The 21669-nt window shown below is 40.7% G+C and overlaps 2 protein-coding genes across 5 annotated transcripts; both read right to left on the reverse strand.

The window, feature by feature from the left end:
• Nucleotides 1–1399: 1399 nt before the first annotated feature.
• spmap2l (sperm microtubule associated protein 2 like) lies at nucleotides 1400–12726 on the reverse strand. 4 transcript variants are annotated; one of them, XM_086258862.1, is made up of 8 exons: nucleotides 12431–12726; nucleotides 12309–12339; nucleotides 10726–10782; nucleotides 10146–10280; nucleotides 8120–8248; nucleotides 4866–5007; nucleotides 4237–4371; nucleotides 1400–3544 (listed from the first exon to the last, which is right to left on the reverse strand). In XM_086258862.1, the coding sequence occupies exons 1-8, from the start codon at nucleotides 12447–12449 to the stop codon at nucleotides 3410–3412; spliced, it is 783 nt and encodes a 260-aa protein (XP_086114988.1). In that variant the 5' UTR covers nucleotides 12450–12726; the 3' UTR covers nucleotides 1400–3409. The 4 variants fall into 4 exon arrangements, with proteins under 4 accessions (XP_086114988.1, XP_086114980.1, XP_086114997.1 ...); XM_086258854.1 differs by having other exon boundaries at nucleotides 10146–10326; nucleotides 10726–12339; XM_086258871.1 differs by lacking the exons at nucleotides 10146–10280; nucleotides 10726–10782.
• A 136-nt stretch (nucleotides 12727–12862) lies between these two features.
• Nucleotides 12863–21260, reverse strand: arl9 (ADP-ribosylation factor-like 9). Its single transcript, XM_086258832.1, has 4 exons — nucleotides 20759–21260; nucleotides 19060–19237; nucleotides 15892–16067; nucleotides 12863–14814 (listed from the first exon to the last, which is right to left on the reverse strand). The coding sequence occupies exons 1-4, from the start codon at nucleotides 21044–21046 to the stop codon at nucleotides 14638–14640; spliced, it is 819 nt and encodes a 272-aa protein (XP_086114958.1). The 5' UTR covers nucleotides 21047–21260; the 3' UTR covers nucleotides 12863–14637.
• Between the last annotated feature and the right edge of the window lie 409 nt (nucleotides 21261–21669).

Below are 21669 nucleotides of genomic sequence, written 5' to 3' on the forward strand. Positions count from 1 at the left end.
GTTTATGTGCTATTAATAGCAAAGTTCTTTCTGAAAGAACACTCCTCATTTTCTAATAGGTCCAGCACCACTCACTTACTCAGAAATTTCACCCACATATTAAAAGTCAACACATCACAGAGAGATCAGCACTTATATTTGTAAAGATTTGTCCTTTTAAATGGCTATAAAACTAAAAAACAACAACAACACTGAGTACAGATATTTAAAATGCATTTTGCAGTGCTGACCAATGTTACATGATTGCGAAAAGACATCTACACTAACAGCAAACCACCTCTGAACTACTTGGGGATATTAACCCTTGTGTGGTGTTCGTATTTTTGTTACTCAGCCAGTGTTCATGGGTCTGGTGGACCCGCTAGAGTTTTGGCTTTCCAAATTAACACTATCAAACAATTTTATGTTAAATTACTCAACAGATGTTTACTTCATCCCAATTACAAGACATATGAACAGCAAACATGGTTAATTTTTTCCCTTTACCTTTGTTAGATCACATTTATGAATTAATGTGCTTCTCGTTTTTCTTTTATATAAAATGTTATAAATAAATCAGTTATAATCAAGTGGAGTGAGTGGAAAGACACAACACATTTACACGTGAAAAAATAATTAATTGTTTAATTTTTCTTTTGAAAAAAACTGAACACGGGTCTCACAGACCCGAACACCATACAAGGGTTAAAGGAAGTACACAATCCTGTTTAGACACTTGTAGGCCCGCAGACAGACCTCTAACCCGCTTTCCAAACTAAAATTTGAACATCCTTGGACTTATGACACACTTTCAGGCACTTGGGATTTACACTCTGGCATCCTTTCCTCCTCCTGACCATTTTTCACTTATCTGTTTTGTCTGGTTCTGGAACATTTACTCAAAAGAAATAACCCAAAGTGAACTCATATAGAAGTTCTGCTTTTACCTCAACTTATATGCATATAAATGGTGGTTGATTAAAAGAGTTTGCAGACTGAAGTCCAGCAGATGTATTAGTTCAAAACCACAGAAGCAGCAGGCAGAGCTGCTGCTGTGGTTGCCAGGTTCTCACTGCTCTGGGAAATATTTACCAAAGGGATTTTGTTTGTAGAAAGTCCCTGTAACTCCACCCTGACACAGTTGTTTGCAGAGCAATGCCATGCAAACAGGAATGAAAGAGATAAATGAATTCTTAAATACTACGATTTATCTGTGGTAATTCTGAAGGATCTTCATAACCGGACTGGTAAATATTAGTTTTAAACTCGGGTCTAAAACAGGACGGTTTTATAACATGAACATTGTGCCATGAGTGACTGCATCATCACCCTAAGAACATCTCACTTTAACTGCTTCCTGTATTTAGCAGGTGTGGACTAACCATACAGCAGCAAAACATCCTGTGTCAGGCTGCATGTGAGAGATAAAAGTGAAGTGAAACGCAAAGACAGCAAAGACACAGAAACAAAGTCCCGGCGGCAAAACAAACGTGGGCGTGGACATAAAATAAATGGACTCATCATTTTATTTAAAACGGCTCCGTTTATAAGCTGTAAAAAAAGAGGAGTAAAGAAATGCTCACACCCTTCAGGACCTGACGTGCTATCAATATTTCTTGTTTAGTCTCAAAGATTTGCATATTTACACTTGCTACTTTGAGCACACTATTGTTAACCTGGAATCACGGTACAACTCGCATGATAGTTCAACTCAGGAGAGCAAAATGTACCCGCCTCAGCCAGTTGCTGTCTTTTTACTGAAGCTTTTGCTGCTACTTTTTCAGAAAGTGTTTTTCTCTGGCTTTTGCTGTTTTATCCCACCCATTTTCAGGTCAGTCCTGGGATCCTTCAGTTGATTCATCTACTGTTCACTGAAGCCTCAGCAGAAATAGTTTCAGGGTGAGGGTTAAAGCCTGAAAGAAGACATCCTTATGGGAGGGAAACAGGGAGAAAAGGTTTTTGCCAAATTACACAAGAGCTGGAATGAAATCAGGACTCATGGAGTCCAGATTAAAAGTTTTTGATTTAAATCATCAGCAGTATTTCCTTGCACGGAGGAGGTCAGGAGGAGAGGTACAACAGTGAGTCTCTACAGCCATCTGTAAAACATGGTGGTGGCTCTATTGTGGTTTGGGCTGCATTTCAGCCAGTGGTGTTGGGATTCATGTCAAAAGCGATTGAATTGTAAATGCGGAAAATTATCACCGTGCAATATCGTCTGGAAAGCATCCGATTGACTACAGCTTCATTTTTCAGCACGATCCCAAAGACTGTCTTTGGGTGTCTAATATGACAAAATGATAAAGCAAGTCCTTTTTGTATCTGAAATGTCAAAGGTCATATCAGGACAGATGTGGATCTAAACAACAATGTAAACAGTTGCAGAGGTAGAAATTCTTATTTTTTGCTTTACTCTCATGAATAAATGTTTAAGGTAAATTAAGGGGGAACTGTTTAAAATCATGTTAAATGCAAAGCATAAATGGAGAAACTAAACGATTTTTTGACTCCTCTTGCATCTCAGTCAAATTCCCACCTCTGAGAACGTTTTCTCAGCTAACAGGATTTCTACTTTTTATTATTTGCTTTGCCTCCATCCTCGCCACCTCCTCTGCCTTCTTTACACCTCACGGTTGGATGTCGTGATTGCAGCCGGCTAATCCCTGATTAGCCTCACAGTGGGTTGTAGGTTCACTCTAGAATAATGGATGAGCAATTTTTTACAAAGCGCTTAGTTACAGCAGCCAGTGTTGTAAATAAGATAACAGCAGGATTTTCACGATGATGTCCCGGCACCCTATGTCAAAGACATGACCTTTGACATAGGAGCAGCTTCTGAATAGCTTCTACTTTACCCTGAAAAAAAAAATCCAGAGATTTGTGACATGACTCAGAGTGTTTATAGATTCATACACACATGGTTGTAATAAAATGCAGAATCCTGCTCGGCTGCAAAGGCAAAAACCACGTGGATCGCAGTATCGTGCCAAGGCTCAGACAAAAGCTGCAGACTGTAGACAGAGAGAGCCACAGACATGTTTTTATTCTTAACATTACTCCCTCAATCTGCCAAGGCATCAGAGATTTAAACCAGCAATATATCATGTCAGCCATATCCAGTCCAACGATAACTCATTTAAGATTTCATAGACATGCTGATGATGATGACGACAGAGCTACACAGAGACAGACACTCCAGTGTTTCCCTGTTGGATCTCTCTGGCTCGTCATTAATTTCACAGTAAGTCGGGGGTTCATTCTTGGTACTACTTTTTCTGTTCACAAGCTGTGATAACTCGCTCGAAATAACTGTCATAATTACCAGTAAAGAGGCTGTGAATGTAAATAAAGCACAGAAACACGAATACAGGATCTGAATTTCGACCTTTAAATGTTTCTGCTTTAGTCTGGGGTGGAAAACACAAAGAGTTCAGTCTGGTGAAACACCGACTCGATGGCGACGCGCTGGGTCTCGTGGTGGGATGTAGTCCTTGGAAAGCTGCTTTGGTTCTGCCAGCATCTCAATGCGAGCGCTCGCTGTGGCTCTCCTCGCTGCTCTTGAAACCTTATTATTGAGATTCAAACATTAAATTCCATTAATCACAGCCACTTGGAAAAAAAGAATAAGTGAGCAATAAAAATTTAAACTCTAGTGGTAAAAGCTGGTAATTATGCTGCATTTTTATGACCTTCATCAAAACATAAAAGGCATCCTGCAAAACAACAAGTCCCAGAATTTCTCCATCGGCAGAACAACATTAAGTATTCATTTGCCTGATTATAATTATTGGAAAGTGTCACAGTTCATTAAAACAAGGTTTTTATGATGTAAAACAACTGGTTCACACAGCTGGAAAATATTTGAATTGACAGTGTGATGTTGAATACACAACCCTAGCAAACAGTTTTAATTTATGCTTTGCTGAAAGACTTTTCTAGTGTTCCTTAAAAGCTGCACATTACTGGTCTTTGAGCCTCCTGATGGTATTTATTTGGCATCATAAACTTGGGGTTAGACTAATGTTGGTGTTATACTATCTGTAACAGAGTATGTGAGGGTTTGCTGGGGAAATTTCAGAGGTTGCAAAGGTGTAAAATAAGGCCACCAGCAACACCGGCTCTTTTAAGTGGCCTCCAAGAGGATGAAGAAATGATAAAATAAGAACACACTTCTTGTTCTTGGAGTCTGCATGCTAGACTAAAAGTAGTACAGTATTTAGTGACATGGGGTGATGCTGTATTAGTGAGAGCACTTACAGTCCAGATGGATTCCTCTGGACGTCCAAGTGTGCAGCAGATGTTGCTCTCCTTCAGTCTGGGCAGCGACAGCTGGACGAGTCTCTGCGAGATGCGAGCTTTTCTGGATGAGAGAGAGACGATGGAAGCAACGCTCTGCAGACGAACAGAAGGTATTAGTTTCTACTTTCACAACACATCCCTGCAGAGACAGAGGAAGGCTGATTTGTTTATAAATCTGCTCGACCACTTCACATTTAGGTGCAAAAAATTTAAGAGCCCGAGGTTTAAAACATTTAGTTTAGATCAAAGTGGCTGCTAACGATTACGTGGAAGAAAAGTTCCTAATTACCCGAACCTAAAAAGATTTTATCTTTTAAGCTACAAATATGTGGCTTTTATTTCTTTTTTTCCTATTACAGCTAATTCAATGCAGTGTAAACCCCATTAAACAAATTCTTTCACCACCAAAAAAACAACAATTTTCAAGCTGAATCTATGCCAATAAAATATTGAAAGCATATTTCACAAAAGCGTGTGTGATTAAGCCTCCCTGTGATTACACAAGAAGCCATGAGGCACCAAACTGAAAAAGAGCATGGATGTTTGCACGGATTTGTTTCTGAAATGATCTGCTCTGCTCCTCTTACCTCCCTGCTCCTCTGGAAGTCCGGATGTGCGAGTTTGGGTTTGGAAAGCTGCAGCAGTCGAGGTGTGATCACGGCACTTTTCACCCTGGGATCGGTGTGCCACACAGGACAGTTTTTTTCACACTGAGGCGTGTGAGGAGGCCTGTGGGACAAGCAGACGGCATCTTATACCGTGAGAAATAAACCCCTGATAATGCAGAGCTTCGTAATTCTCACATTCTTCTTACATTAGGCCTCGCACAATCGTGTTCCTCAAATAATCCTCAAAATCTTTATCATTCTTGTCAGTACCAGCAGCTCTCTGCCACGCAGCTTCAAAAAATATGCAAATACATGTTAAAGATAAGCTGATAAGTATTCTAAACACTATGGTATGGTGAAACTTTCATTCCCATTGAAGGCACGGATAAGGCCAAAAGCTAGAAAACAAACAGACAAAGCTAAATGAGTAAACCTTACTGGGAAAGTGACTAAGATGTGCGTCATGTAAGTACAACAAAACTCTGTCACAGCCTAATAAAGGAAAAATGTCAAAAAAAAAGAGAATATTTACAACATTTAAGCTTTTTTGGGTAGTTTATTGCCTGATCGTGTGTCCAGTTTGCTTGTTATTATTCAGTCTTCGTGTGCTTCCATTTATGTATAATTATTGCCTCAGTAGTTCAGCTTATCTTCACTACAGGATCAGATACAGAAATGCTCCCAAATCATTTTGGCTTACTCTGCGCTTTTTTCCTTCACAATCTCCTTTTTGAGTTTGATTTTATCTGCTTTGTTTTGTCTCACTCATTTATCCGTCTGTATCTCTTAGAGCAACAAGATGAGAGTCTGGCAATTGTTACTTCTTATACAGGACATTAAAACAGCAATCACTGTGATATTTGTAGCCTAAAAAATGCAGACATCAACTTGTACTGATTTGAAACAAACAAACAAACAAACAAAACAAACAAAACCTGGGATGCATCTCACTCCATCCAACTACATGTTCAGCTGCTGCCGCTGGGCTCGGGATTTATAAAAAGACTTCCGCGGCAGTCCACGAGGGTCCCAGAGGTGCTGAGCCTTGGACAATAAGCTCTATTGTCTCGTCTCCTCGCTCTTCCACAGTCTGTCACTGAAATAACAGATGTACGAACGCTGGCTTCCTCACACTGCACAGTGTTGGGCCTGATCCTCTGCTCGGCCTTCTCAGATTTAACTTTATGATTTGTTACATTCTGCTGGAATTAAACTTGAGACTTTGGTTTGCATGTGAGCTCCTGCAGGGAGAATAAAGGCTTTGGAGTTTGACATGTGATGGGGGGCCGTGGAAATATCGTTTAGAACAGACAGCTCAAAGAGTTTGTCTGGCTGCTGCTTATATGCTTCTCAACGCCGAAGCAGTAACGAGCAGTTTGACATAATGGCAAATGGGGGAAATATATAAATATACCATGTAAAATTTCAAATCCACCAAACCAAACTGAGTCACATAAGCTTTTACTTAATGAAAATGCATTTATTTATAAACTTCTTACTACACAATTGATTTAGTGTTTAGTCTTAAAAAGCTCAGAGTTGCCAAAGTATTGCAACAAAATAAAAGACTCGTGATTTTATTTGCATCAATGCAGGACTAATCTACGGTAAGTAAGCTCCATGTTAAGACACCTCACATCTGGAAAACTGGTAGACGGTAGGTCCTTAATTGTGTGATATATGATAAATTGTATTACTGATCATGTTAATCTCTAAAACAGCAGCATGGCTCATATAACAGGCAAAGAAAGATTCCCTCCGCAAAAAGAAAATCTTTCAGCTTGTCTGCTGCCCCTTTGAGGCCCTCTCCTTGAGCACCTCTGGACAGCTTCCAGTGGTGACCAAGGAAAGATATTTTAACAGTGCTGTGCACAGTTACGGCCATTTTTTGTTGAATGTCTTCTCTCAGACTCGTCAGGATGTTATAGCCCAAACGATTTGGGGAGAAAAGGTTTTTTAAAATGTTTCATTTGGATGAGTCTTGGTATTTAACCTGTGGTGGGGTTATTACCTTCGAGGTGGTCCTGAGGATCGTCATGTGCAAAGATGTCTACCTCACTAGAGGTTAAATACCTGGGAGTTGCAATCGGACATCTAGCTCTCTGTTAATCTCTGAAAAGAAAAATTATGGTGTTTGTTTCCCAGACTAGGATTAAGCCTAGTCCTAGACTAAAAAGATTATCAGTGGTGATCTTTGTGGCATTTTTCCTTATAGTCTGGGACTTAAACCATGACTGGGAAAGTTGATCATGGTCGCTCATTGTGTTTGATACAGTGGTTGATGTTTGCCCTCTGTGCTAATTTGATGTTGCAGATGATGCAAAAACACCAGGGACCTTCAAACACCTTCAAACCGTTTGAAGCACTTGAGGGGAGATCAAGAATAGAATAGCCCTTTATTGCCATTCTACATGTAACATGAAATTATGGGTGCTCCACGCCAACTGTGCAGGAGTAAAAAAATTTTTATGAATAGTAAAAACATCAGGAAAAAAATAGCAAACAGAAGAGATATATACAGTCTAGAGGAATACATATAAACTGGAGGAATATATACAAAACAATGGAAAGGCACACATTGGAGAGCAAAGTGCTTGGAGGTAGTGCAAAGAAAAGACTTGGTCTGAATGGAGTCTGTATGTGAGTGACATGAGTGATGAGAGTTACTCAGACCGTGGCTCAGATTGGTGAGGTGGGTGGGCAGTGGTGGTTTGTGAGGAGATAGTGTTTGTTAACAGTCTAAATGGCTCAGGGGAAGAAGGTGCTGTGAGTCTGGAGGTGTGGGACCTGACTGCCCTGAGGCACTGACCAGGGTCAGTGGTGGGTGGGGTGCGAGGCGTCACCTGTGATGGACCTGGTATTCCTGAAACAGGACGATCTGGCGATAGCCTCCAAGGAGACAACCGTGAAGGAGAAGGTTTTGTGTTTTCATTTTTTATGACCAGAAACAAAAAACGTTTCCATCCCATCTTGTGTTGCATAAAAACATTTAAACCTGATGCTTCTTATGCCTAGACGTCAGAGGAAATAGTATCCCTTGAGTGTCACTGATTGACCTGTAGGTTACATGTAACAGCTGTTTCAGACAGATCATTTGGAAATGGTTCACATTGAAATAGAGAAGTAGAAGTAGAAGATGCTTATTGTGCAGGGCTCTCCAGCTGCAAAGATAATATGTTTGCATGTAACATGAACACACATGGATTAAGTTTAGCATGCACTGAGGCTTTTACCCTGCATCCTGGGAGCTTCGAGTCCTGGTTCTGGGTGTCGACAAACGCAGGGTGTTTTCGTACTGGGACGTCTTGGAGGAAGGTCGCTGGGTCTTCCTGAAGAGGCTCGCCGTCGCCTCCTCCTCCTTCCTGCAGGAAAATGGAAGCCATTAGCGTGCCCATTATGTGCTGTGTTGTGTGTCTGGAACAAAACATTGTCTTGAGCCAGAAAGAAGAAAGTAGGAGGAGGGGATGATGATGAAGGGGCAATTCAGAACAATGGTTAAGTGTCAGTGTTCAGCTGATGACGGGGGAATGAGTGGAAAATGCAGCCGGAAAAACATTTAAATTTCATTACGCAGCCGAGACTGCGGAGTGACACTCGAGGTTAAATGCTCGCTTCGCATTGTTTTGCTCCTCGACGGTGTGTCACCGATGCAGAATCCTTCCTGATTCAAATAACGAGGAAAAAATCTGATCAAACTTTTTATATCAATAAAAAAGACGAATGGCACATAGAAAGATTAACAAATTGGTTTTGGACTTTTCATGGCATTTGTTGACACTAGCAATAAAAAATACAAAATCTTACTCTTTTGTTGTTAATGCCGTTATCTTGAACTAACGATCCACTCCTCTAATCTAAAAAAGCTGAGTAAAAAGTACAAAATTGCCACCACAAACAATTTATCCACACAACAGTTCAAATTTGAGCAATTTTCTCTTAAAAAGCAGAAATCAGAAAATATTTAATTGTTAAAGGTAACTATTGTAAATTCCTGAGCTTAAAATAGTTATAGTTGTCACTATAATGTGAAGAACCAACTGCTATGACTTCATGTCCATAGTGTCTATGTATTATGTATTATGCTGGAGAGACGTTTGCTGAAGTTGAAATGGGGCTGGACTGTATTTTTGTGCAATACCAATTTATACCACAAGATGGTGTATTTAAGTAATGTAGTCTTTTTTCAGAAAGGTATCTTAACTTAAATGGTGACCCGGAAAAGGCAAAAAACTGAGGGCGAGCAAAAAGAAGCTGCACATTTCAACACTGCCCCTTGTGGTGAAACCTTTAATTAAAGGGTAATTAAAGAACGTACCTTTGATTAATGATTTTACATGTTAACATATTAATTTTCTAATACATCTGAAAAGATTTTCAGTGATTACCTATCATCTTTTTAGGCTGTTTTTCTTTACAGATGCCAAAAAAGCTTCTCAAATATATGGATTTGTTGATTTTCTTTGTTTTATATTAACACTGACATCATCTGTCTGGATTTAGGGATCATCAAGTCAAATAGTGATTATAATAATAATAAATAATAATAATTAGCTGCACACCTAATTGGCCTGAAAAATTCAAAAGTTCCAGATGCCAAGTAAAATAATTAACGTGACACTATTGATAAAGAAACCTTGACCACAGAGCCAAATAATCAGATTAGAAATGAACAAAGCGGACTAGACATCTTGCCTGCACTCTCATTAAATTAGGCATTGAGGCTAATTATCAGATACAATAGCCCTGTAAATACATTTAACTGATGTAGCTTACAGCAAATCAGAGGCAGGGAAAAAAGGATCAGTATGTATGCAGTGAGCATCGGGAATCAAGCTCCTCTATAGCTGATGGTCTGCACCAAACCAGCAGGTGATCAGTGTCATCTTCCGTTACAGTGAATTATTACTGCAGTTCAGTGAGCTGCACTTCCTGCGCGTGGGTTTCTGATTGAGTTACACTGAACATCGTTGCTCCTCTCATCCGACAGCTGATGCAGGAGAAACAACAAACAGAAGAGCTGTGGACCTGTAGCTAGCACTAATCGAGCCTGACAGCTCTCGAGGGTGATCACCTGGCATCAGTCCCGAACATCACTTTACTCTGTGCTAAAGAGCTCTGCGAAGATTTCCACACAAATATGTTGATGCATCACAACATAAAAAGCTTGTGTACACTGCTCTGATCACAAACAGCCCTCCCTCTCATGTCTTTTTGATAGAGTCATCAATAATGTTGGAGGAACAGCCGGGCTACAGTTACCTCCGGTGGTCCTCCCTTGCTGAGAAATCTCTTTTGTGCCTGGATAGGTATTGGATTCTTGCACTTGGAGCGGCTCCGAGCGCTGAAGCGGAGATGGGCCATACAGGCCCCTGGTTGCCCCAGCTCAGCTTCTCACTGATCAATGGAAAGGTTTCCAAAAAGGAGCTGTGATGATAAGCATCTTTGTGCAGAGGCAGAATAAATATTTTCCCAAAGAAAAAAAAAAAAGATCCATTCAATCAACAAACCATAAATTCTTCTCATTTCTCTATTGTTTTTCTCTTTTAAACACACATTCGGTGGGTGCCAGACATCTGTCTTTAATTATGCACTTTGGAGAAATTGCACTCAAAAGAAGGAAACACTGACCACATAGGCTCCTGAATTCTTGGGAGTCAGTTTTAAGTCAATTTTCAAATGATGTAACAGCTGGAAGAGAACTAAGTATGCTCAAAATGTTTAGGGCTTTAAAAACAGACGTGTGATGAATAGTGGCCATTGTGGCGTTACAAAAAGTCTGTGTGCAGAAAGAATTCGGTTTTAATCAAGGGGAAGATGCTCGTGTGAGTCAGCTACTCACCAAGGAGTCGTGGCCCAGACTGTTTTTGAGGTTTTGTGTTGAGCCAACTCCAAGATTCTGTCAAACGACACAGCATTCACAAAACAGCAAAAACTAACAATAAATACGAGTGTATTTCAGGGACTGTGGGCCCAAAGCGGGGCTGTGCAATCGCTCAGCGAGTTTCCCTTCTCTGTTTAGGGTTTTCCATATTTTGGCTCCCAAACAGTCTCGCTCATTTTTTTAAAATCTCTGTTTCAACTTTAAATCTTTACCACCAATCAAAAAGCAAAGACGCGAATGCCAGAGTTTGACTGTGAGTCATTCATTTTCATGACAGTGGTTTCCTATTTTGCACCACCACCTCCATTTAACCCCTTTAATATCTGCAATGTTCCAAAAATACTCCCTACTAGAGGTTACTGATTATATAAAACATGGATTTTTACAACATAGCTTTGAATTTTCAGGTGTTGGTTTTAAGCTTGCATCAGTATTAGCATCAAAAGCTTAATCTAAAACTGTAGGCAAACTATTTCCCCCATTTATTCATTATGTTGGTTTCAGCTGGTTACACTTTTAGCTCCTTTAAATGGTTTAATCCTGACTTTTAGCTTAATGTTTCTATTCTTTCTTAATGACTTTATGTTAATTAGATGGTTTTATCATGATTTTACCTAACCTGTTAAGAGTTTTGGTGTTTTAACTGTTTATTGCTGACATTTAAGTTTCAAATTTCTTTGCCAGACTTGAAGCTAAATTTTTCTTCCAGACTTTTTATTACTTTTAACTTCATTCCTGCCTTAAGCCTTTTTATTCTCAACACTGAGTTTTTTTAAAAACTGTTAGCTACTATTGAGGTTTTGTACTCACATGAGCACTCGCCATGTTTAGAATAAGGCCCCAACTACACAGGCCTTGACTGGTCCACGAGTAACATTTTAGCAGTCGCCCACAGTTTGTATGGAACACACCAACTTTACCTGCAACTACTCTCAGAGTGTTAGTGATACACCCCAGAAACTGGAAACAGAGACCTTTCTACTTCATAAAAAACTTTAACTTTTATTTTGCAGTAAAGTTGCGCCACTGCTCAGTTTGCAGACAAGTTTGTATCTTCTATGAAAATTATAGGCAACTGCAGCAATCTGCAAGCAACCAATGCAATTACAAAGAGATTTTTTTTTTTGGAAAAGTATCGTCTCTGCAACCGATTTCCCTTCGCCAACCTATCGGGGGATATTTTTTCCCCCTCACAACCTACATTTTGTTACACCCGATATGGTGGAAAACTCTTGAGCAAGAAAATGCTGTTTCAGCTGTTTATTCCTGAGTTTATAGTTAAATGGCCTGTATTTGTATAGCGCTTTTACTAGTCCCCCCTAGGGACCCCAAAGCGCTTTACACACCCACTCATCCACCCATTCACACACTGGTGGAGGCAAGCTACAGTTGTAGCCACAGCTGCCCTGGGGCAGACTGTTGGTAGGAATGTTGCAACGCACAATATCTCCTTATAGTGGTCAATATTTTACACAAACACACCAAATCTATTGAGAATGATTAACTTTCTGAGAAAGGCATAAAGATCAAAACCATTTCACCTCTGTGATGGACCAAATGTGGACTGAACAGCTGCAAGAATAAAAAACAAAAGCAAAAAATGAGTTAAGGCTACCCCCCAATATTTGATGACTATTTTGCATGTATAAAGTGATAAATTTACCTTGTTTTCCAGACACCATCTCCCCTTGCGGCTGCTGTGAGCTGGATGCGTCAGCTTGATGTCACATTACTCTCTCCATAGCCACAGCAGGAGTCCTTAGCAACCAGCTCCACACCTGAGGACGCCCTGAAACTGGAGTCTGTGTGGTTAACTCAACCATCCGGCCCACTCAAGACTTCAGAAGCTGAACGTTATAAGGAAAGTGGACACTTCTAGGTCAGTTGGGAGGCCTACTGTTGCTGTGGCATTCTGGAGAGCTCGATTCAAAATATAAATGTGCTCCAATGGTGTGAAGTGACTAAATGTCAAGCGCTATGTTTGTGATGAGGCTTTGTGCTCACATGAGCAACGACACAGAGCTGTGCTGTTGTAAACAAAACTATGTGAAAGGTCAGTGGTTCAAAACACTAAAGATTTAATGCAAAAGAATAATTCAGTGGAAACTGTTTATTTAAATGTGAAATAATGGCCAATAAGACATCATCAAACTGTTTACACATTACTGTAAAATGCATGTTTTGGTTTTGGAAAAATAGGAGTCACAAAAAACAAAAAGTAATGCGCCCTTTTAAATCACCAAAGTGTTACATATGAAGGTGTTTCGTTTTATTCAGTTCTTAAGATAAAAAACCAAACTCCTTTTTAAAGCATTAAGACGACACACAATGAATAAGATAACAATGAACGCGTTACATACGTGTGTTTTTAAAGCTGTAACACTCCTGAGCGATAATAAACTCAAAATAAAGCAGCAGTATTGCAGCAAAGAGCCATGTCTTTTAGTTTTTTTCCGTTATGCTTAAATGTTTCAAGATTTTGATATTAACGGCAGAACAGAGTCAAAGTTTGCACTTTAGCGGCCCCACATGGCAAAATGGTGTCACTTTCAGACATTTTAACAGTTGAACCTTTCATGAATTTTTTGTTGTTGTAATTTTGCCTTTTCCCATACACCACCACAGAGGATTTTAAATCAAACAGTCCAGATGTGTTTGAAGAACAGACTTATCTTAAATTTAAGGGCTTCAACAAAAAATGTCAACTGTTTAGGAATTACAGCCTTTTAATACACAGTCCAGTCTCAAAAGTAATTGGACAGTTGATGAACAATTCCCTGCTCGTTTTTCAATAGAAAGCAGATAAATGATTTGAAGTTGCTTCCAAGTGTTAAACTTGCATCTGATAGCCGTTCACTGGATTTCTCAATATGAGGTCCAAAGAAGTGTCGATTAAAGCGGAGAAGGTCTTCATTGATCTGAAAACCAAACTACACCTATCAGAGAGACAGCAAACACTTGAGGAGAGGCCAAATCAATAATGCGGTATCGGCCAGCTCAGCAAAACCTAAAGGCCTGGAAGACCGGGGAGGAAAAATCAGTGAGAATGATCCCAGAGTTCTTTCCATGGTTACGAAACATCATTACTATCTAACCAGTCAAGACTGCTCTCAGGGAGGTGGGCAAATCACTGTTAGTGTACAATCCAGGAAAGCCCGATCATACTTTGTCAAAAATCATATAAATATATATACGTTTGAACAGATTAAACCAAGACTAACTAACAGAATAATGGGTAGAGAAATGTATGGAGAAGGAGGGGTGTGTATAAAAATGGCTGTAATTCCTCAACAGTTTATGCAGCACTTCTATTAAAACCCACGAATTAATACTGAAAGTCTGGACTTGATGTTCACTGTGGTGGTGTACAGTCCAAAAGCACAAAATTTTATGTTTTAATTTGAGATCTCAGTCAGTAAAAGTTAGTTTGGGCCACTTGTCTCAGCTGATATGACGAATTTAAGCAGCTTGAGATTTGTATGCAAGTATGAAATACGCTGACACATTTAAATCATTAAGATCGATTTGAAAACTACTGCAACTGCAGCTCCAAACAACATTAGAAGGAATTAAAAATTTAAAACACAGTAACAGTCTTGTAAATGTTAACATTTGTGGCTCCACACATCACCTGCTGGGACAAAAATAGAGATAATGGTTTTGTGTTCTCCCAGTTTGACACAAATCAATAAAAAAAATTTAACAGGCCAACAAACAGTGAGGGTTTTTTTTCCTCCTCACAAACGTGAAATACCAACAGAAATAAATACCAGAGGTTTAGCCTACAAACGTAGTGAAAACAGTAAAGTTAAAAAAAAAGTGCAAAGAGCTCACTGAATGTGATTAAGTGACAGGAGTTAACAGTGCGTTTCATAAACCGTCACAAACCAACTGGGAGATCAGGGCCTGAGCGTCCTGCACGCCAGAGCTCAGCTCCGTCTCGCCCTCCTTCACGTGGGTAGCGATGAGGAACAAGCGCCGGTCGCCGAGCTCGGACAGAGACAGAGCGTCGTGGAGGTCAGTGATGCCGCAGGAACCTGGAAGGTCCTGGAGAAAGAAAAAAACATTGAGCATTAAGTAAGATAAGGATGATATACTCCTATATTATATAAAAAAATATAAAGATGAACTTATTTGAAGGGCGTAATGTCTGAGAAATCTTTGCTGACATTTTATCCACCACCAAATTACTGCAGAATAAAATTTGCAGGGTTTGCTGCTTCAGTGATTTTAACCCAAAATATGAAAATGAGAAAAGGATGGAAGCCATCTTTCAGATTTTATTTTGTGACATCTAAATCGACATACGTGCTTTTCAGATGGACAGAAAATGCAAACAGATACAAATCAAAAGGAAATGCAAGTGATAGACTGCCACATCATTCAGTTTTAAAACACCTGTCTGTGAAGGTTCTCAGTCATCCAGGTCATCGTAGTGAAAGGAGCTTGCAAAGAAAAGCGTCTGGACTTCTTTAAGTTGCTTGAAGACGTTTCACCTCTCATCCGAGAAGCTTCTTCAGAGAAGGATCAAAGAAGAAGCTTCTCGGATGAGAGGTGAAATGTCTTCAAGCAACTTAAAGAAGCCCAGACGCTTTTCTTTGCAAGCGTCTGGGCAAGTTGCTCTCATGGCTAATCGGTGCATGGAGTCTGTTGACATCACATTTTCAGATCAACTTAGCTCGCTTTGAACCCTGGCCAAGGTGTTCTATCCTTTAGATCGCTATCCACAGCTCGTGCAGAGGGAAGGAGCACACATCTACCAGTAACATCACTGGTGCATGTTAAAATGTTTATGTGGCACAGACATGCCTTTTATTAAAAAGCTGAACATGTCGTACAGAGGAGCTTAGTGAGAGTGATCACAAGACTGTGATGAGGTGTGTTCATCGAAGCCTAATGCAGCCTTCTCCAAACTTCAGGCAGCTGCAGCTTAGCTTGATATCTGAAAATCTCTATTTTGTTGTTTCCTGCTGTTGACATGTTACAAGATAGGAGTTCAGGATAGAAAATAAATAAATAAATGCAATTCTTCACATTAAAAGCCAGTTCTATTTTGTGTTTACTTTAGTTGCATCAGTTGCAAGTCTGAAACAAATCAATTGAACTTGTTTCTTTCACGCCCACCTGTTTGTTGGCCAGCACCATTAAAGGCAGGCTTGGACGAGAGGCCAGCAGCTCGTGTAGGTGTTTCTTTGCCACTGGAAAGAGCTGCGGGTTGGACGAGTCGACTACAAATACCAGCAGCAGTGCTTTAGGGATATATTTCTGCCAATATGGCCGCAGATCCTCTTTACCTCCAACTGTCAAAAGAGAGAGACAACACACACTGTTCAAATACAACTCCCGTGTTTATTTCTGTTACATTTTATGCATTATCAAGTCAAAGTCAAAAGTCAAAGTCAACTTTATTTGTCGATTCTGCCACATGTACAGGACATACAGAGAATAGAAATTGCGTTACTCTCAATCCCTAGATAAATAGCAAATGAACATTTAAATATATTTAAATATAAAAGTGATTAAAAATGCAAGTAAAATAATTAAAAAGTAAAAATTTAAATAAATACAATTTTACATATAACAAGAAAGCTATACAATATACACTATAATGGGTAAGTGACATTGAGTGTAAACCAGGCAGAGTAGTGCAAATAGGCAAATAGTGCAAATGGAGATTTAGTAGTGTACGGTAAGAGAAAGTATAACAACAAAGTCTTATGAGGTAATGGCAGTCCAATGCTCCACAAAGTGACTGGTAACTGGTGCAGGCCAGTGAGTGAGTCAGAGAGTGTGTGTGTTTGTGTGTGTGTGACAGAGTTCAGTGAGACCGTGGAGGAGAGAGGGGAGAGGGGGCAGAATCGGGAGGGAGTTAAGCTTCCTGACAGCCTGATGGATGAAGCTGTCCTTCAGCCTGCTGGTCCTGGCCTGGAGACTCCGCAGTCTCCTCCCCGACGGCAGCAGCTTGAAGAAGCTTTGCATTGGGTGCGTGGGATCAGCCGCTATGCAAAGGGCTTTTTTAGTGAGACGGGTGCTGTAAATGTCCTGGAGGGAGGGGAGAGAGACACCAATGATCCTCTCTGCAGCTCTCACTATGCGTTGGAGGGTTCTATGACAGGACGCATTGCAGGCTCCAAACCACACAGTGATGCAGCTCGACAGGATGCTCTCGATGGTGCCTCTGTAGAAAGTGTACATGATGGGGGCTGGTGCTCCTGCTCTTCTTAGTTTGCGGAGAAAGAAGAGACGCTGCTGTGATTTCTTGGCCAGTGCTGTGGTGTTGTACGTCCAGGAGAGATCCTCTGTGATGTGCACACCCAAGAACTTGGTGCTGCTCACTCTCTCCACAGACGCTCCGTCAATGGTCAGAGGAGCATGTTGGGTGTGCATTCTCCTGAAGTCCACAACAATCTCCTTCGTCTTCTCCACATTCAGAGAGAGATTGTTGTCAGCACACCACGTGGCCAGGCGTCTCACCTCACTTCTGTAGTCGGTCTCATCCCTGTTGCTAATGAGACCCACCACCGTTGTGTCGTCCGCAAACTTGATGAAGAGGTTGGAGCTGTATGATGGAGTGCAGTCATGGGTCAGCAGAGTGAAGAGGAGGGGGCTCAGCACACATCCCTGCGGGGCCCCCGTGTTTAAAATGATGGTGCTGGATGTATTACTGCCAACCCGTACTGCTTGAGGTCTTCCGGTGAGGAAATCCAACAGCCAGTTGCACAGTGAGGTGTTGAGCCCCAGCTGGACCAGTTTTTGAATGAGCTGTTGGGGGATTATGGTGTTGAATGCTGAACTGAAATCTATGAACAGCATTCGAACATATGAGTCATTTTTGTCCAGGTGTGTGAGTGCCGAGTGGAGTGCAGTGGAGATGGCATCATCGGTTGAGCGGTTGGGCCGATACGCAAACTGGAAGGGATCCAAGGAGGGGGGCAGGACAGTCTTGATGTGTTGCATGACTAGTCGTTCGAAGCACTTCATCAGGATGGGAGTAAGTGCAACAGGACGGTAGTCATTAAAGCAGGAGGGAGATGACTTTTTTGGAACCGGAATGATTGTGGTGGCTTTAAAACATGTGGGGACGACAGCCTGGATGAGTGATATGTTGAGGATGTCTGTGAAGACATCAGTGAGTTCCACTGCACAGTCTCTCAGTACACGACCAGGAATGTTGTCAGGACCCGGAGCTTTACGTGCATTGATCCTGCTGAGGGATCTCCTCACGCTGTCCGGTGACAGAGTCATCACCTGGTCACCAGGAGGGGGTGGGGTCTTCTGTGCAGTGGTGCTGTTTTGGACTTCAAAGCGAGCAAAGAAAGTGTTCAGCTCGTTCAGCAGGGGGATAGTGCTATCACAGGTCTGTGGTGGGGGCTTGTAATCTGTGATGGTCTGAATGCCCCGCCACAGGCTCCGTGAGTCTCTGCTGTCTTTGAAGTGATGAGATATTTTCCTGGAGTACTGTCTCTTAGCCTCTCTGATGCCACGGGAAAGGTTGGCCCTAGCTGTCCTCAGGCTTGCCTCGTCTCCAACTCTGAAGGCAACATTCCGAGCTTTCAGCAGCCTGTAGACCTCTCCTGTCATCCATGGTTTTTGATTGGCCCGGACAGTTATGGTTTTCGTGACTGTTACATCCTCAATACACTTGTTGATGTAGGCAGTAACAGTCTCTGCGTACTCCTGGAGGTCAGTGGTGTTGTTATAGGTGGCAGCCTGCTTAAACATGTTCCAGTCTGTAGTATTAAAGCAGTCCTGTAGAGCCTCTGAAGACCCCTCTGGCCACACTTGTATCCACTTACGAACCGGTTTGGTCACTTTAACGAGCGGTCTGTAAGCAGGCATTAGCATGACAGTGATATGGTCTGAGGCGCCGAGGTGGGGGAGGGGAAAAGCTTTGTAAGCTCCTCTCTGGGTGGTGTAAACAAAGTCCAGTGTGTTATTTCCCCTTGTTGGAAAGTCTATGTGTTGTTGTATTTTTGGAAACACGCACTTTAAGTCTGCATGATTGAAATCCCCAGCCAGGATGAGAAAAGCATCAGGATGGGCTGTCTGCTGCTCACTGATGTGCTGGTACAGTTCATTCAGTGCCTCATTCCTGTTGTTGACATTGGAGGAGGGAGGGATGTACACAGCGCACAGGAGTATGGCTGTATATTCCCTCGGTAGATAGAATGGCCGGCACTTAATAACCATTAACTCCAGCACTGGTGAGCAGTACAGCAATACAGCAACACATATGTGATTTTCAACTGGATCATATGAGACAGAGCATACTAAAGATGGGCTCAGGCTTACTTTCCAGAAACTCGATATAGCAGTCATCTTTGTTGATGGAGACGGCGTTGAAGCCCTGTGTTGGCTGTATGTCCTGCTCCAGGCGGCCGGTGGACAAAGACTGCAGCAGGCTGGTCTTTCCGGATCCATCGAGACCCAGAACCAGAACCTGTGTTCCCTTTGACTCCACAGGCTGGGACTGGAACACAGACCACACTGGATCAGAGCCTGATATTCACACCAATATGAAAAAGGATTATTTCCTCTATGATGTCATTGGTTCAGGAAATGTAAATGTAAAAATTGAGTTTTATTTAAAAAAATTATTTAAGTCAAAAAAAGATGTTTAATTATTATCTTAAGAAGAAAATCAGATGTTAGCTGACAGAACTGATATTGCAGGTTAGTAATTAAAAATAAATCTCAGGCTAGAAGTACTGTAGACAGTTTCTCAATCTCAAAGAAACGCCAAAATGTATATAATTCTTTAGAAAAATATTATTTAGGACCAGCTAATATTGATAATATATACCAAACAACTGTCTTAATGTTTCAGATTTTGTTTAGTATTTAAAAATACTGTGAATAGGTCTAATATACGACATAGTGTAGAACTGTGCAGAAATAAGCAGTTTTTCCTGTTTCTCATGTTAAATCTTGGAAGGAAGGTCCTTTTTACTCTTTATTCATAATCATGCCAAATAGTGTCTCTTAACTTGTTCCAGGCCGAGTTATCATAGTTTTGTATTTTCTTGATTAGTTTTTATATTTATTTCACTTTGACTTTTGTTTTTATTTCAGTTTAGTTTCAGTTAATTTCCAGAGTGTGATTGCTCATTTTAGTTTATTTTTATTGTCTGAAAAATGATTAGTTTTAGTTTAGTTTTTGTAAGTTTCAGGGCCAGAGTTTTAGTCTTTTAAAGTATTATTGTATTTGGGGTACATGCCAGATGCAGGATTTAGGAAATTGACTATAGATGTTACAATATAAACACAGAACTTTTTGAAAGCAGTTGATTCCAGTCTTAACCAAAATAACAAAACTTAGCACATTTAATTGGTCTTTTTTTAAAAAAATACTTAGTTTTTCAATTTTTTTTCTTATTATTTTTATATTCGTTAAATACAATTAGACAGATTTTTTTTAAGTTAACTATAATAAGCTTCCGTCCAGTAGGTCGAGCTCAGACATTATTTTAGTTTAGTTAGTAAAATGTAATATGCACTAATAATAATAATAACCTAAAAGAAAAAAAAAATCTCTTTTTTGGTTTACACATCCCATATTTTATTTTAGATATTTCAAAATGTCCATTTACTCAGTGAAAATTTTTTTTACTTTTGTATTTATTTAATTATTTTATTTAATAACTTCTCTTGGGATGTAAATAAAAAAAAAATGAATTAATATATAAAATGTGCAGATTAATCCAGCCGCTGCCTCACTAAACTGTCCCGAAAACCGCCTTTGAGTTGAATGGAACAGCCTACATTTCCCAGAACACCACGTGGGAACCCCAAAGAACGTGCCTATGCATTTGCCGCTGAAATATGTACAACTTTACGCAACATGTAAAATAAGTTATTTTACCGAAACGCTTCTTCGTCTCGTCTTAAGTGTAAAACCCGGGGGGGGGGCAGCTGGGGTGAAGGCACAGATGTAGTGTTTTAGGAGCAGCAGTCTGAACATTTCCACACAGGTGTGTCCGGTGAACGTTACCTGTGATGTGTTCCGAACTTCAGCAGCTGCTACAGGTTCAACCACGGCCGTTGTGGGCTCAGCACACTGTGTCTGCTGCTGCTGAGCTTTAATCACCGGAGTCTCTTCCTCTCTTATTTCATCCTTCTCTCCTTCCCGCTGCTCTCTGTCACTTTCACCGACCTCTCCCAGGCGTGTTTCGGGCTTCTCCTCCCCGGAGGAGGACGCATAGTTCCAGATAAGATAAGCGACTCCTCCCGCCACAGCGACGGAGGCGCCGACGATACCAGCTCTGCTCAAACTCAACATGGTGCTCAACTGCCGGCTTTGCTGCTCTGTCTGGGCGCCGTTTACCCGTTTGCCTGCGACATGATTGGAGTTCTGGTGAAAATGTAAGTCCGTAAGCGCTTCCCCGCCCCTCTCCTCTGCTCAACAAGTGGATTAACAGACCGGAAGCTCCGGAGGAACTTCTCAAAACGATATTTCCGGATAAAGTGCGCGGAGGTGTTGATGCAGTTCTGAGACCGGCCGCCAGATGGCGCAAAATAATCTTGAAATGTTTTAATGCAACCATTTCTTTAACGCTGTTATTCGCACTCTGACCGCTAGGGTGTCCAACTACTGTATAATACACTTGCATTTAAAATATATAAATTACTAGTAGCCAATATAAAGTTTAAATTTTAAGAACAATTACTGCAGTAAAAAAAGAAGCGGTAACTGTTCTAATTATCCTGCTTAGTCAAAGTATAATTTTTTATTTAATTTGCGATATTTGATGGTTTTATGTATTTTTATTTTTACCCCATATTTTTTCATTGTTTTGTCATTATTCCATGTTATTTTATTGATCACTTATTTGAGCTAAGTGCTAATATTAGTTTAACTGTAATTTTACCCAATGTCACACCTTCTTTATTTTTAATGTTGGA

The sequence above is a fragment of the Aulonocara sp. 'chitande type north' Nkhata Bay genome, linkage group LG2, assembly GCF_057382095.1.
Source record: "Aulonocara sp. 'chitande type north' Nkhata Bay isolate Kocher_YH1m ecotype deep benthic linkage group LG2, A_spYH_male_GT1.1, whole genome shotgun sequence".
Taxonomy (NCBI): Eukaryota; Metazoa; Chordata; class Actinopteri; order Cichliformes; family Cichlidae; genus Aulonocara; species Aulonocara sp. 'chitande type north' Nkhata Bay.

Bases quoted from the DNA above. Each gene is read 5' to 3' on its own strand.
- spmap2l (XM_086258854.1), bottom strand. From the start codon at position 10,801: ATGCTGTGTCGTTTGACAGAATCTTGGAGTTGGCTCAACACAAAACCT. The intron at 4,372-4,865 runs GTAAGAGGAGCA...GTTCGTCTGCAG, and splicing joins ACTTCCAGAGGAGCAGGGAG to AGCGTTGCTTCCATCGTCTC. The intron at 3,545-4,236 runs GTAAGTGCTCTC...CTCAATAATAAG, and splicing joins CAGAGGAATCCATCTGGACT to GTTTCAAGAGCAGCGAGGAG.
- arl9 (XM_086258832.1), bottom strand. From the start codon at position 21,046: ATGTTGAGTTTGAGCAGAGCTGGTATCGTCGGCGCCTCCGTCGCTGTG. The intron at 19,238-20,758 runs GTAACGTTCACC...TCTGTGTTCCAG, and splicing joins AAGTTCGGAACACATCACAG to TCCCAGCCTGTGGAGTCAAA. The intron at 16,068-19,059 runs GTAAGCCTGAGC...CTCTTTTGACAG, and splicing joins CTATATCGAGTTTCTGGAAA to TTGGAGGTAAAGAGGATCTG.